Below are 16,254 nucleotides of genomic sequence, written 5' to 3' on the forward strand. Positions count from 1 at the left end.
GGGTTAGTTTTCATGTATTGCACTAATTACATAGTCACCTGCACTTGTATCTGTCTCTGACCCCAATACCTGACATGTATATGTGTGATCCAGGCTGAATGTGAGGTTTTCTTTCTTGTAATAGTCATCATGTAGGAGGTTGTGGCCTTTGACCGGACATTGTGCTCCAATAATAATTGATGCCTGTCACATTGCCACACAATGGTTTATGTTTCCCAGATTGGTTTTCAGGCCGAGTACATTACTGTGTTCAGCTCTATTGATGCACAATAACACAATAAACATTAAGTCTAGTCATAGACCCAGCTGTTTGGCTTCACTGTTTGCTGCGGCATGTTTTCAGCTTAAAAGATCTGTTGCTGGTGAATCTTTGTACAGTTGCCTTAATGCTGACTGAGCCATCTAAACAATGGCCTGGTCCTCTGGGATTCAAGAAAGGAAACATGCCATTGCTATTGGTGTGCTTTGGGTGCATGTAAACTCAGATCAGTAGATTCTGTGTGTGTGTGTGTGTGTGTGTGTGTGTGTGTGTGTGTGTGTGTGTGTGTGTGTGTGAATGGACTAAAGGCTGAACGGTGCGTTATAAAGCCGAATTGAGAGGAAATCCCATTGCCGCTTTGTCTGTACCCGACTCAGCCCAGTCCTTTGGGACTACTGACCAACCGTTCCAGAATTCTGGCTTGGGAAATGCCTGTCCACCCTTCCCCTGCAGAAATATTACTCAGCCTCTGAATCAGATACGAAACAGCTTTCTGTTGACCAACCCCCCCTTCCACTCCTCCTCCTCCTCCTCCTCCTCCTCCTCCTCCTCCTCCTCCGCCTTTCAATTTCATTCTCACTTGGTTTCATGCTTCTTTCTATCCCTTTCCTCGCTGTTTCAGCCCTGCTGTGTTTACACACCGAAGACCTGGACTTCCTAACAAGGCAAAGGCAGGCACGGGTCCCACAGAACACTTTCACACCCAATATGGAAGTTCAGCTCTTTCCTCTCATTCCACAGGTGCTGACCCTAGGACTCATGTGTAGAGAAACTTGTCTCTTGTGTATCTCTGTGTGACAGTCTGTCATGGGAAGAGGCATGTGCTGTATAGACTATTATACAGGGTGTGAGAAGTTCTTGCAAATGTTTCCATTGAGACATGGGTTGAATTGCATGAAGTCAGAGCTTAAATCCCAGATGTAACATCTTGTCTCCTGCCATAAGAGCATAGCTAATCATTTCCACGACGCTCAGGGGGTGTTTTGAAATGCTGGCTTTAACCACACTGTAGTGAATGACTGCTATCAGGATGAGTGAGGCGTCAAATCCATGAAGTCATAGCACAAGCACACACATGCGCATGCATTTCTCCAGGGTTTATAGACCTGTTGTCCTTTCTACACCTGTAATTTCTGAACAGCCAAAGCTCCTTTTGTTTGTATCGCATCTTTAATATACGAATGTGGCCATTTTTTATAGTAATGTCTTCACTTTACAGCTTCCGTATAAAATCCGATTTTCACTGTCAAACTTACTTTTATTTTTCTTTCAATTTTTAGATTCAGACATCATAATAAATCTAATATAGACATAATAAAACCAGGGCAAAAAGTAAACATCTCATCTCGGGCCAACTGGAAGAAGCTTTCTAACCGAAGAGAAACTAAACTCAATCTTTTGTGCATCAGTAATCAAACAATTATAGGCATGACCTACCATCACATAAACATATTGTTTTCTTTCTATTTCAGTCTATTGTATATCTTAAATATATAAATAATTTGCCCTGTAACAGCCCCTATACACACACATTCCTTACCCCTGTGCATATTTTACAACTTGAGTCAAAATGGCTTACAAGTAATACGTAATTATTGACGTTCTCTCGACTTCCAAGCCTAAATATTTAGCGTTTTTGTTTTTTTTTCCAACTGAAATAGTACGTTCTTTACAAATTCCACAGATGGCATACCTTAGGTATAGTGTGTGTACTGTTTCAGGCTGATGAAAAGTATTCTTTAGACTCGTTCCAATGACTGGTTTTACACTTATTCTGTGTCGATGGAATTTATACATTTTGCAGATCATATGCCTTGCTTTTCTGATGATAATCACTAAACCCTCCATCAGCGCACACACCCACAATCCACCCAACCAATCCAAACACACACACACACACACACACACACACACACACACACACACACACACACACACACACACACACACACACACATACAAACAGAGCTGCGTTTGAAGGAAAGTCAGACCAGGCTGTCTCAAATCAGCCACACTCCCAGCCAAACAGGAGACTCACAAGCTAATTAAAATTTCCTGCAATGCTCAGAAATATGTATGCTTCCTGCCAAACCCACAATGCCTCTCTGCTAATCTTCTCCTAAAAGCAACAAAAACTTTACCTTGTGTGGCAATGCACTTGCCTTTGTTCTCTGTTCAGTCTCATGGTGTGGAAGTACATATTAAAATGACATAGATCTGATATAAGGGATGATATTATATAGTACTATAATATTTATTTGGCCAACCTTCAATATTCTTTTAATATTCTTTCCTGCTAGATTGATGGTTTTTAAGGAGTGCAGAATTAATGTTCAACAAATAAGAACTGAAAGTTTGAAATAATCCTGAAAATTAGTCTTCAGTAAATATCCAGTCACTGCAGTTTGTCATTCATTGCCCCTCCTTAGACACCATATCCTCTGGTGATCTGATTCTGAGAACCAATGGGTGGAGCGTTGGGGCATTTCATCACCTTGGCGAGGGGATTTCAGCGTGAAGTATAGAGCTTCTGTTGCTCAAGGTCCTCCCCTGTCAGTGAAATGACATCTCATTTAAAGAGAACAGTGTGTGTAGTGTGTATATCCTGGCCAGTGTTGGCCATGTGTGTATCCCGTTGGTGGATAGTGGTGAGAAGGGGAAAAGAGCAGGGAGATGAGAGATGTGTTGAGACCTTGCCTCCCTCCCTGTCTCACTGCGTGTTGGAGTTTCACTGTCAGTGTATATCAGCTAACATTTCCAGCCACAGAGGATCCATTCAGAAGGAACTGTGGCACTGTGAAGATAAATGAACATCACACATACACACTACCATGTCACTACCCTGTAACATTTGAGCTTTTGAGCACAAGCATGAAATCACATTAGTCATGTCTGTAAACGCGCATAGCACCATTTTCATATCAAAAACATCCAGGACATTCGCTTACCTGTTGAAAGCAAGATCCATATACATATCACTAACTTCAAGAAGAAAGTTATGAATCCAGACACAGACATTTTTATCAAGTACCATTTCCTTCTCCTATTTCGGGTCTGGAAAATATATTCCACGGACTCCCAGACTAATTTAATTTTTAATTGCGTACAATAATATTCTGTCTGCTCTTTAACTTTGGTAACATTGGGTTGTAACTTTCAGTTATAAGCATAAAAAAAATACAAAAAGACCCCATTTTGAGCCCTATTATTTTACAAGGTTTCTAATTTTTTTTCTCTTCTCTTCTGTATCTCTATAAAGTGTCAGATAGATTTCATACACATTGTTATATCATTCATTCATTCATTCATTCATTCATTCATTCATTTTCTACCGCTTATCCGAACTTCTTGGGTCACTCATGCGTCATTGGGCATCAAGGCAGGATACACCCTGGACGGAGTGCCAACCCATTGCAGGGCACACACACCTACACTCTCATTTACTCACACACTACAGACAATTTAGATGCCAATCAACCTACCATGCATGTCTTTGGAATGGGGGAGGAAACCGGAGTACCCGGAGGAAACCCCCAAGGCAGAACCCCCGGAGAACATGCAAACTCCACACACACAAGGCGGAGGCGGGAATCGAACCTCCAACCCTGGAGGTGTGAGGCAAACGTGCTAACCACTAAGCCACCGTGCCCCCGATTGTTATATCATAATATAAAATACATATTTTTTTATATTATTGCTATACTGAAAATGGACTGAAGATGTCTCTCAATTTTTATGTCTTTATTATAGATTGTGTAACTTGTGATGACTCTGTTTATGACAGACTGTAAGCACCATGAAACAGACAGTAGATAATAACACACTGTGTTATTATTTTTCATTTTATAATGTATCTTGTGGTTACACTGTACTTGTAACACCTGAGTAAAGTGTTAAACTGTTAAAGGCTTAAACAAGTAAAAAGTGTTTTCTTTAAAGGGGCGATATTATTTATGTATATAATATCATTATTACATGATATTTCATTGTTTTTACTTTAATTCTACTCTATATACAGGCCAAATATGAATGATATTAGATGAATTACATCAGTTAATCAATCAATTAGACGAAACAATCAGATAGTGGTGCTAGACTTAATACTGTCCAAATTCAAGGTCAGAATCAAGTGTAAGTGGGACATTCTCCATTTAAGCAAACCTCACATCGCATGCCGTGATACGTTCCTAATTTCTGAATAGTGCTCATGTTCATACTTACATCTGAAATCTGAATAGTGATGTGCAAGATGTCCTCAGAAGCTGATTGCGCTCCATCACTTTATGATTTCGGCATCTCGAGGCTATGGGATTAACACATGAATGTGAATTGATCTGTGCAGTATAAACAGGCCCTGAGCCTGACCGCAGTGTATGATTACGAGCAGCCAAATAAGCAGAAACTAGGCATTTAGTCCACCGAGTGCTGGGCAACATCATGGCACTAATAGCAAATCCTGTGTGACTGTGTGCTGAGAGTAAACATGCTGCGGTGCTTGGAAGGAGCCTTGGATAAAAAGCATACCTCTGATTTATTAGACATCTGATTTCATTGCATTATGCATATAATAATGCTTGGATTTTCATTTTTGAAAGTAACTCTCTCTCTCTCTCTCTCTCTCTCTCTCTCTCTCTCTCTCTCTCTCTCTCTCTCTCTCTCTCTCTCTCTCTCTCTCTCTCTCTCTCTCTCTCTCTCTCTCTTGCAGTGTGCCGGTTGGCTTGCCACAAGAAATGTGAAGTTAAGGTAAGGAAAATATTATTGCATAGTTACTATGCTTTTCATTAAGGGTATCATAACTTCTTATTTAGAACGTTGGTTGACATTCAAGAATAACAAACAGATAATAAATAATAATGTGAACAAACGACTGATATCAGACTGTCTACATTCTGTAGCTCAGAATAAGTTAAAACACATCAGCACAAAAAAAACAAAAACACTATCTTCATTAGAAATTAACTGAATTCAGCTATAAATTTTGGTACCCACCATTTAGCATCTTTTAAGAATTTTGCAACATTTCAAATAACACAATAAGCCAGTGGTTATGGAACAAATGAAATTGTTGAAAATTGTTGATATTGTTGAAAATTCATGTTTTAGGCTTATTTTATTTATTAATGAAGTAGTTTATAGCTTTATAAAGTTAATCGCCTTGATACTTTATACATGGAGTATTAACACTTTGTTAATGTTGGCAAACTTAAGTAATAACATTTAAGGAAATCGTGCTGTAAAATATTATTTATTAATATAACCTTTCTAATCCCAAATCAAAGGAATACAAGATAAATACTTTTTTCTGAGCATGGTTCTTGGAAATGTTCTTCATTGAAAGTTGTGTTACTTTGTTAATCCTGATCATTTTTCTTCAAAAAAACCAAATAAATCTTATCACTGAGGAAATGTCTGCCTTGATAATAATTACAAACTCTCTGGCAGGAACAGAGGCCTTGTCATTCCTTAGCCATCTTATAAATCACTAAACAAATGCCCCGTGTCTCAGGGCATGTTTAGATCTAGAATGTTATATTTAACTTGGCTGAACCTTTTCTAACTCAGGATTAGAGTCTGTGATATGTCTCCAATGGGCGAATCTATGATTAAATTGTTCTCAAGCCAATCAAAAGGGATGTTGTGGGCATTTGCGTAATGAGAGAGTGAGATTTGTAAGTGTGTGTGTGTGTGTGTGTGTGTGTGTGTGTGTGTGTGTGTGTGTGTGTGTGTGTGTGTGTGTGAGGGGATTGACTTGGTTTATTGGGGAGAGCAGGGTGAAGTGAAAGGAAGGAGGTAATATTTGAGCATTTGAGGAATGAATGAAGCTAGAGATCAAGTTAGCCCAGCCCTCCACCCTTCCATCACTTAGCCCCATCTGGCACACATTACTGCATATGTAGTGTGTGTGTGTGTGTGTGTGTGTGTGTGTGTGTGTGTGTGTGTGTGTGTGTGTGTGTGTGTGTGTGTGTGTGTGTGTGTGTGTGTGTGTAAACCGTGTGTTGGGCATTTAGCCCTACCTATGGCGCTGCCACTCTCTGCACCCACAGGAAATTCCAGAGCTGTGAACGGGTGCGTCCATCAAGTGCCTGCTAAATTATGTGCCTGCCACACACACACACACACACACACACACACACACACACACACACACACACACACACACACACACACACAGAGAGAGATCTCCAGAAACCAGCAACACTTTCCCAAGAGTGTACAACTCTCTGCACAAACACGTGTTGTCAGGATGTTATCCTTAAATGATGAGTGCTTTAGTTATTACTCCCAAAATCCTTATCATTGCAACACACTCTGAACACAACAAAAACAAGGAGGGGGGGGGGGGGATTACATCCTATCAGGTGATGTAGAGTGAATTGAAGGAAGCTAAGCAGTGCTGAGGAATAATGCTAAGCAGGGAAGTTCCCTTCCCTTTCTGTTCAAGCTGGGAACAGTGTCTTGTTTCCGTCATGGAATATGAACAGAGAGGACAGACCCATCATGCTGCAGCTCTCCTTGATTAAACTGTAAACGAGGCTTGAAATCAGTCAGGTTCTGTTGTGAGACATGTAATAACTTCCCACATGTAAGAATTTCTAGCGTAAGATTCAAGGCTATTTCATATCTTAGTATCTTTGGCTCATTTAATGCTAAATGATTAAGGACTTATAAAGAAAAATTGCGGTGAATTATGACTTATGGATAATTATGAATTATGACTTATGGATAATTTTAGGTTAATTGATATAGATAAGTACTGTAACTATAACATCTAGTTTATAGTTACACATATTATACACACAACTATAATGTTATACATACAAATATCAGTTTTGACCCATATGAACGTATCCGGGCCGTAAGATCTGGTCAGTTTCAGTTGTAACACTGTGGGAGGGAAATTACATTTGTTTGAACTGTACGTTTTTCAATAACATTTTATTTCTGTCCATTTATATTAAAGTGTAATTGTATGTATTAAATTTATTCGGTTGATTCCATTTACTCTCACTCACTCATTTTCTACCACTTTATCCGAACTACCTCGGGTCACGGGGAGCCTGTGCCTATCTCAGGCGTCATCGGGCATCAAGGCAGGATACACCCTGGACGGAGTGCCAACCCATCGCAGGGCACACACACACTCACACACTACGGACAATTTTCCAGAGATGCCAATTAACCTACCATGCATGTCTTTGGACTGGGGGAGGAAACCGGAGTACCCGGAGGAAACCCCTGAAGCACGGGGAGAACATGCAAACTCCACACACACAAGGCGGAGGTGGGAATCAAACCCCCGACAATGGAGGTGTGAGGCAAACGTGCTAACCACTAAGCGAACGTGCTATATTTTATATCTGCTCGAAAGGTTAGGACTTCAACGTCAAGCTCTACCTGTGTACTGAAGTTTTCCATCTGTAGTGTTGCAAGTCATCCACTGTAAAGAATATAATATAATGTGTCATTTATTTTCTAACTACATATGTATTTGAGGCTCAGCTAACAATTTACAATAACAGTACATCATAATCGTGCACTAATACATGAATTAACCCATCAGTTAAGGCATGTACTAATCACTAACTAATGAAATGCTAACTTTTACACCAATGTGACTAATGAGCCCTGCGATGGGTTGGCACTCCGTCCAGGGTGTATCCTGCCTTGATGCCCGATGACGCCTGAGATAGGCACAGGCTCCCCGTGACCCGAGAAGTTCGGATAAAGCGGTAGAAAATGAGTGAGAGTGAGTGACTGAGTGAGTGAGACGAATGAATTCATGTGTGAATAACCATGTTTGTAAGTTAATGAATGAATAGAAGCAATTAAAAAATTAACTAAAAAAATCATAATTTCTAATTATTTACCATTGTGGCTAAAAGATCAGAGCTGTGGGTCCGAGCCACCCAGAGCAGGCACCAGTACTACAATGGGATTTGAAGAGAAAAGGATATAGAATGATGCAAAAGGAGTTGAGATGAAATTATTGGTTTATTATCAGTTTATCTTTCTAAGTTTGACCTGTTTTTATTCACGTAGGATTTCATAAGTAGTTAAGGTCAAGTCAAGGTCTAACAGGTCAAGAAGCTTTTATTGTCATTTCAACCATATATAGCTGTCGCAGTACACAGTGAAATGACACAACGTGTCTCCAGGATCGTGGTGCTACAGTACATAACACAAAGACAGAGCTAAGAAATTAGTAAGTAGTTTTAGCCACATAAAGTGCATCTGTGCAACCTGGTGCAAACAGTGCAGGACAAAACAAGGTAAACGATGTTTTACATTTTTTACATCCCTATATTTTGCAGTCAGAGGACGTTTTCACTGATAGAAATTCACGCTTCCGTATTTAGAAATAAAAACAAAATGCTCAGACCATTTGTGTGAGACAGATAAAAGTGATGACAATCTGATTGCATATATGACCTCATCAGATACAAGTATCCTAGGAGTATATTAATATTTGTTTATCACTAAAAGCCGACAGATGAAAGTTGACCAATCTATGACCTTACTGCTTCCTGTATTTGTGCTTCTGACTGGACAAATATCTTTGGTCATATTCTTTCCTGTACCTATATTTCAGAGTGTGCAAACATTGTCAGCATTATCATACTCCTTTATAGATACACACTTTCCCATTGTGGAGTTGTTTGCGCAGTCTTCTACAAAGGTAAAAGGTACATAATGTGGCTCTTTTGAGGTCATGCTACAGGAGAAGGATTGGAAAATAAGTCCTGGCTCAGACAAGGTCCTGCAGTGCAGCTTACACATCTTTAGGCAGACAGACAGGCTTTTCCCAGCACCTCAAACACACCTCTGTGAGTCTGCACTCCATCTAAGTGGTCCCCTTTCAAACTCTTGCACATTTCCCCACTTCTGATGATAGCTTAACTGACTTTCACAGGTGGGGATGGATGTGTTACAGAACAGTTCATGCCGAGTTCATTAATTATTGGCTTGATTTGCATTGCAGTAATCTGACATAATTCAAATTCCGAAAGCTTCACTGGTCTCAGTGCGATCATTAAATGAAGGTAAGTGTGAGACTAAATTATTCATAGGACTCACTTCAGCAAGCCAAGAGCCAAAGGATACAGGATAGATTTGCATGAATTAAATCGAGGATAACATCCGCTCAGAGGGAAAACTACAGTACAGGCAACGTAGATCATTTCTGTGCCTCTGAAACATTTTGGAATTGGCCAATAGTTTGGTCGGTCTTCATGAGAATTCTGACGTGAACCTCCAGTTTTCCATACGTCCTTGTTGCTTTAGATTTTTGGCATGCACAATTTAAACCATATTTGGTAGCATGCACGGGCTCCAGAATGCCTGTGCCATTACAGCTTTGTTTGTTTTCAGCTATAATGTGCGTTAACATCTGTGAATTCTATTTATAGCATCTGCCTGCTCTGTGCTCTCATCTACTCCAAACACTTTCACATAGCTTACACACAGCTAATACATGACTTCACAAAAAATAGTTTGGTGTAAATGCCTATAAATGTTTAAAGTCACAAGGAACATAATCCTGTGATCGATGTTGTGTTTATGGGCACATGATATGCAGTTATACTAATTGCGTCTTGGCAATCCCTACATGCGAATTGCTAAATTGTTGCTCCTTATTTTGTCTTGTGGGGGGAAAAATAGCAGTAGCTGTACTTTCATCAGTCACAGTGTTGTTGTTGTTGTTCTATGTCCTTTACTTCAAAAATTCCACTTGACTATATACACTTGCCATTTAACCCTTGTATGCTGTTCGGGTCTGTGGGACCCATATTCATAAACATCAGTAGTTTTGAAAAACTTTGTTTCCTTGTAAATTTGTTGAGTTTTTCCCACTCATAACTTGAATAATTTGATTTTCTTTTTTTTTTATTTTTTATTAAATTTTATTAAAAAACAACAAAAAAGGAGTAGCACTTTAATTAAGAAATGTGATATAATAAAGGTAAAGGGAAAATATTAACCACATATGCTGTTTATATTGTTTGTAATTGGGATGAAGTAAACATCTGTAAAGTATTTTAACATAAAACTGATTTGATTGTGTTGAATTAAAAACCCAAAAAATGCAGCAGGTCACCAGACCCACAAACACTGGCTGAGCAACAAAAATACGAACAACATACAAGGGTTAAAATCACACTCTTTGGTGTCACCTAGATAAGAATGGGTTCCCTTCTGAGTCTGGTTCCACTCATATTGTTTTAGGGAGCCTTTGGTTGCCACTGTTGCCTTAGGCTTACTCATTCGGGATAAAATTAAGTTAAATATTGAACTTTCTGATATTTTTCTGGATTTTAAATTTCTTTAAAGCTGCTTCGAGACATTGTCCGTTGTTAAAAGCGCTATACGAGTAAAATGTATTTGAGGTTTATCAAAATGGCTATACAATATGTTATGACAACACAGTGAGTCTTTTACAATACACTGGTCAATGTTAAACATTTCAAGATCGTTAAACTTAGAAACAAAAGTCCACCTGCTGCCTTCAACTCAGAACGTTTGCAGAACTTGTCAAGCTTTCATGTTTTACAGTATAGGTTTATTAAAGGTGGGTGCTATGAGGACATGGGAGCACCACAACAACTATTAAAAGTTTATTTGTATCTCAAGCTAAAATATCTGTTTCCCTCTCCATCCATATAAATGTTTGCCGCTGTTTGGCCTGGCACTGGACTTGTGCACATAGTGTCTAACTGTGGTTCAGTCCTTTCTCTAAACCCCACGTTGCCGGCATAGTGACGGCATTTTTTTAGGCACAGTCACAGCTATTGAGAGACTTACGACCTCACTGTTTATTACTTTTCCCTCTTGGTGTATCTGGATGCAGCTCCCTGTTCTGCCTGATGTGATGAACGCTGCAAGGAGCCATACTATATGCCAGCAGCCTCCTGAATTTGGCTGTCCCTAGCTTGTTTTCCTTCTGACTCTTTCGTAGTGTTTTTCTGACCCCTGCATGGCCACGCAGGAGCCATACCCAGGCATGATAACACCGGATCTATATCCAAAGATGCAGCTTTTCAAGCCAAGAAGAACACGGGTCATGACGGTGAGTCTGAACTGTTTTGGATTCTGGAGACATGACAGTGACTCAGAACTGGGTTTGGTTGGAGAGCGGCTGTATTGGAATGCCTGGTTCTCATTCGGTTTGTCCTTGCTGTGAAGCACATGTGAGTTTTGGGTGGGTGGAGGACATGCATGTGTGCATTTACGTGCGTGATGAACACAGCTGGCCTTCTGTAATACTGGTGCAATTTTAGGTGTCTACCAAAGAAAACAGGCACCGAAAAATAGTTTAGATATATTTCTTTGATTTGGATATATTTTAATACTTATGAAATAATACTTCTTAAGTCGTACACAAGTAATGACAAACCCACATATACAGTAGGATATATTGCAAGGTTCATTCCCAAACCAAAAGGTGAGTCCGGAAACCGGAACCAATGAATGATTATGGCTGTTGTTCCACATATTTTGCCCTTCTTCAGCACAAATCAAAGCCCAGACTCCTCCTTTCTTCTGCTGGCATGAGAACAGTGCACAGGCATTATTTCAGTTAATTTACAGCCCACATGTTTTTGACGCCCCCGCGGCTCTTTATGCAGCCGTCAGGCATTCACTTTCAGCATGTGTCCTCGTTTATGACGGCTGGTCTCGTCCTCACCTGGGGAGCAAACAGACTTGATTTATTTACATGGCTTATTATTTTGGTGTTGCATAGAAGGCTGTAGCAGATGTGAAAGCAGTTAGAATAAAGCTAACAAATTTAAGTAGCCATATTTTAAGAAGGGTGGCTTTCTCCAAAATGACTGATTCATTTGGGGTTATTTGTGTCTAGCTGTTGTAGTCAAAACGCTCTCTTTTATTTGGGCCCCTCCTTACAGATCTAGTACATATAGTCAGGGGTGGTCTATTTCACTCCAAGTCGACTGTAAGAGCACAGCTTTCCATGCAAGAACAGGTAAACACGATCATTTATTTATGCACGTTTGCTTATTTAGTGCAAATTGTGCAATTTGTCTGTGGCGTGCAACAGATAGAGGTTTTATTTCGCTTGTTTTTGATGCGTTTAGTGTTCACTAATTAGCGTCTTTGTTTCATGCCTCACTCATTTTGCAAGGCTGCTGTTAATTCCTAACACATGCATGTGTCATTTGTAGCAACACTGTAATCTGGCTTCCTTCAGACTCTACATGATGTGGATGCAAGTGTACACATTTCAATCGGAAACATGGTCCTTTGTTGAGAGGCTCTTTTGACAGTTTGCTGTTTCGAACCCTCTGTTTTGTCTTAGAGTGAAAGTCAGAAGCACAGTGACAGATGATTACAATGGCCTCTGTAGAAAGATTTCTGTCGCATGCCCTTCTTCCATTGATGTGTTCATGCTTATTTGGGGATTGTTTCCTTGTCACTTATTCCATGATTTCCAGCGTGATGGATCATTTGTAACCATGGATGATTTATTGCCATGCTGTAATTGAGAAACATTGGTTGTGGGGATAGTCTACTTGTGCAACTCCAGTGTACGCTCGTGGTGGGTGGCACAGAGATGTGTTCATCAATATTCAAAGATTTCCCTGTTGCCCATCTTCACCCAAAGCTGGTTGTCTGTAGTCCATCCTTCTCAGTACACACTTCAGACTTTGATTTGGTCTCATGCTGCTTCTGAGGTTTTTTTTTTACATTCATATTCTCAGAAGATATGGCATGACTCCAATCACCTCTTCGTGCAAACAATGGTTTCACACAGTCTCCCTACTTTTAGGGCGTGCCCATGAACTCTAATAGTGCTTCTCTGAAAGCCATATCCTGCAGCATTTCTAAGGAACTCACTCCTTATTCAATGAACATAAACAATATCTGTCCCCACCAAGATAGTTCTAACACTTTAAGCAAGTGATGATGATGATGATGATGATGGCAAGCCTTTGTTTCTAAAATTGAACTGTTGAAAATCAGTGTTTAAGAGCTTTATCAGTTTAAATCAGTAAACCTCCCTTGCTCGAACTAGTAGTCTCACGCATCAAGAAAGTTGTATTTCCTCCCATTTAGGGGAAAATAGTTGCTCAATAGCTGATGGCATAGATTTGAGAATTGGAAAGAAAATGGTTCATGGTCTGTCTGGGTTCATTCCAATCTAGTGGTGTAAACGGTTACAAATCTTATTGAATTACGAGTCACAGGATGCGTTCTGTCAGTCAGACATTCTCTGGCCACGTAATTCAGAAAAAAAAAAAAAAACGCAGTCATAAGACTGATCACATTGATTTTTCAGGCTTTAAATTTCCGCCAAAAAAAGTTTCTATCCCTTTCGTCATTTCTTGCTTTAAAAAAAAAAGTAATTTAAACATCATCCCGTGACTAGTTATAGTGAGCCTCATTCTGCTACAGATTGCTTAGAGGCCTTACTTTAATTTCCGCCCTCCTCATTTTCAGCAAGACAAATTATGATGTTGTTTCATGTTTCAACATTTATGCCCCAATTTTATAAAATGTAAGTACCTGAGCTTGCTTTTCAGCTCATGGGTGCTTTAACACTGTTGGAATGACCCAAAGGGGGCTATATAATGCATCATTATGCATGTTTTTTGTATAGGAGTCATGCCGTGAATATGGCAGTATTCAGGCCGTGACCCTGGCACACTCCGCTCACTGAAAGATGGAAGAACAGCTGCGAGGGCTAATGTCAATCTTCATAGATTACCTGAGCCCTGGGGTCTTTATTTTTCAAGTAATACAAGAAGACTTATTCCTCATGTGCAAATGGATGGATGACGTGTTAAGGGAAGGAGGGAGGGAAGGAGACAGAACTGAGCATAGTCTAGCATATATACTGCATATATGTGTATACACACACACACACACACACACACACACACACACACACACACACACACACACACACACACACACACACACACACGCACACGTATTGAGTTTCAATATATTGGTTATCACACAAGTTAACCAGTTAACACCCATCCAGTCGACAAAGAGACTTTGTGGATGTAAAACCATAGCCAGCCAAATCCAAGCTGAAATTAGGGCTGCTAAGGTTACAAAGATTACCTTTTATTTAGCTTTTTAAAAATCTGATTGGTTTGTCCACATTCAAAACGATTACAATGTACTATATACACTCATGTATGACTGCATCACAACAATCGGATTGTATATTAAACCAATAAAGTATCTGTTCTTTTTAGTTGACCTGTTGCAGCACATTAAAAGAAATAATGGAAATTGAAGAATTGCTTGTTTGTTTTTTATTTATATAGCTTTATTTTACATAAATATCTATTTATTTATTACAAAATACTTAATATTAATTCCAGCATATTATTACATAGGGCATAATATACTCTAATATTCAGTTATTTATCACTGGATGAAATCATATTGTTTTTGATGTTTTAGAATTTAATTGTTTTATAAATGAACACTAATCCTAATATTTAAAGGTGGGGTCTCTGTTGTTTGAAAGCCAATGTTGACATTTGAAATCACCAAAACAAACACGCCCCTAACACAAATGGGTCCCACCCCTGTTTTGATAGCTCCACCCACATATACAGTACACCAGACAAATATAACCCAGACAAGTACTATGGCGGAAACTGTTGGGGCCGCTGACTGAAGGACACGCTCCTTTCTGCTCATTGGCTACACATTAGTTTTGTTTTTGTTTTGTTTGGTGGCCGAATGCAGCTTTCTGAAGCATTTCTCAAACAACGGAGACCACACCTTTAAACTATTGTTCTGTCTATAGAGAATAAACTTAATTCTTGCCTGCTGTATTGCTTAGCAACAAAATTGTACTTTTGTTAATGGAATACACTGTGTGCTGTATTCAATACTAATAATTGTAGTATTTTAGCATATTATTTTTTTTAAGTTTGAAAAACAAAACAAAACAAAAAAAATCGAAGCCAAGCGCTACAGTGAGCTTATTAAGAGGAAGATGGTTTTAGGTTCTCTACATTATGTTGTGCCTAAGAACACCCTTATCTTTGATGGAATCATTGTAATTCACTGCCCCAAGTGGCTTATAACTTTATCTAAACCTTGGCATCTGTTTGCAGGTCTCGAGTTCATGTTGTGTGAGACATGTTTGGAAGATCATTTCCAAATGTAACATCTGTGTGTAGAATGACATTTCATAGCTTTCTCAAAGAAGTGCTACAAACAAAGAAAGATATTTTGGAGTGCTGATGCTGAGCAAAAAAGGGAGTGTCCTACCATTGCAGTGAGCCTTTAAATCCAGATAGATGGAATGGATGCTGGGTTGGACTTATCCGAATTCTTTTTGTGTTAGACCAATGGCAGGAACAGAATCTGGCACAAACAACATGAGTCTGTCTTGTTTGATGACCAGGATACCACTAGTTTCTATGAAGTATTATGTAATGATGTGATGATACACAAAGTTTTTGTTTAGTTACTCAAGACAGACAGAAGCGAGAAAGAGATATAAGGGTAGGAGCAGGCCTTTAAACCTTGTGCACGATGATAAGGGGTGTTAGTTGCTGATCAACAACACTTGTAGCACAGCGGCCCATTTGTCCGTGTAAAGCGATCGCAGATGGCTTCTGTCCTTGATCTCTCCTCAGCCGGGAAGGGAAAGAGCACAGCTTTATCCACACAGCTGACATATCCAGTCCCTTTCAGTCCCTCAGGTACACTGGGATGTATTAGTTTAATGTTCTGTTGTCTACATGTTTTGCTCATTGTGAAACAAATTTTTTCAATCTTTTGACTCAGTGGTGCAGTCTTAGATACAGAAGATAAACAGAAACGCCCAAACCTTTGGCAAGGAGGTATAATCAAGACGTGGAAAGAATGTACACAGCAGGCCAATGGAGCACGAGCAGGGGCTGTTACTCCCACAAGAGTGCGGAGCGGAATAAAGAGAAAGGGAAAAAGTTAGACAGAGAAAAGAGAGGCAATCACCGCCAATTATACGGAGTCTTATTGGA

At 39.5% G+C, this 16,254-nt stretch overlaps 1 protein-coding gene across 13 annotated transcripts in view; it reads left to right on the forward strand.

The window, feature by feature from the left end:
* The window catches only part of tns1b (tensin 1b), a 230,586-nt gene that overhangs the window by 117,758 nt on the left and 96,574 nt on the right, over positions 1–16,254 (forward strand). For all 13 annotated transcript variants that reach the window (XM_047815141.1, XM_047815136.1, XM_047815143.1 and 10 more), the window contains exon 3: positions 4,965–5,002. In XM_047815141.1, coding sequence (XP_047671097.1) covers positions 4,965–5,002 — 38 coding nt within the window. The remainder of the gene's footprint in view (positions 1–4,964; positions 5,003–16,254) is intronic.

This window comes from Tachysurus fulvidraco, chromosome 6 (assembly GCF_022655615.1).
Source record: "Tachysurus fulvidraco isolate hzauxx_2018 chromosome 6, HZAU_PFXX_2.0, whole genome shotgun sequence".
Taxonomy (NCBI): domain Eukaryota; kingdom Metazoa; phylum Chordata; class Actinopteri; order Siluriformes; family Bagridae; genus Tachysurus; species Tachysurus fulvidraco.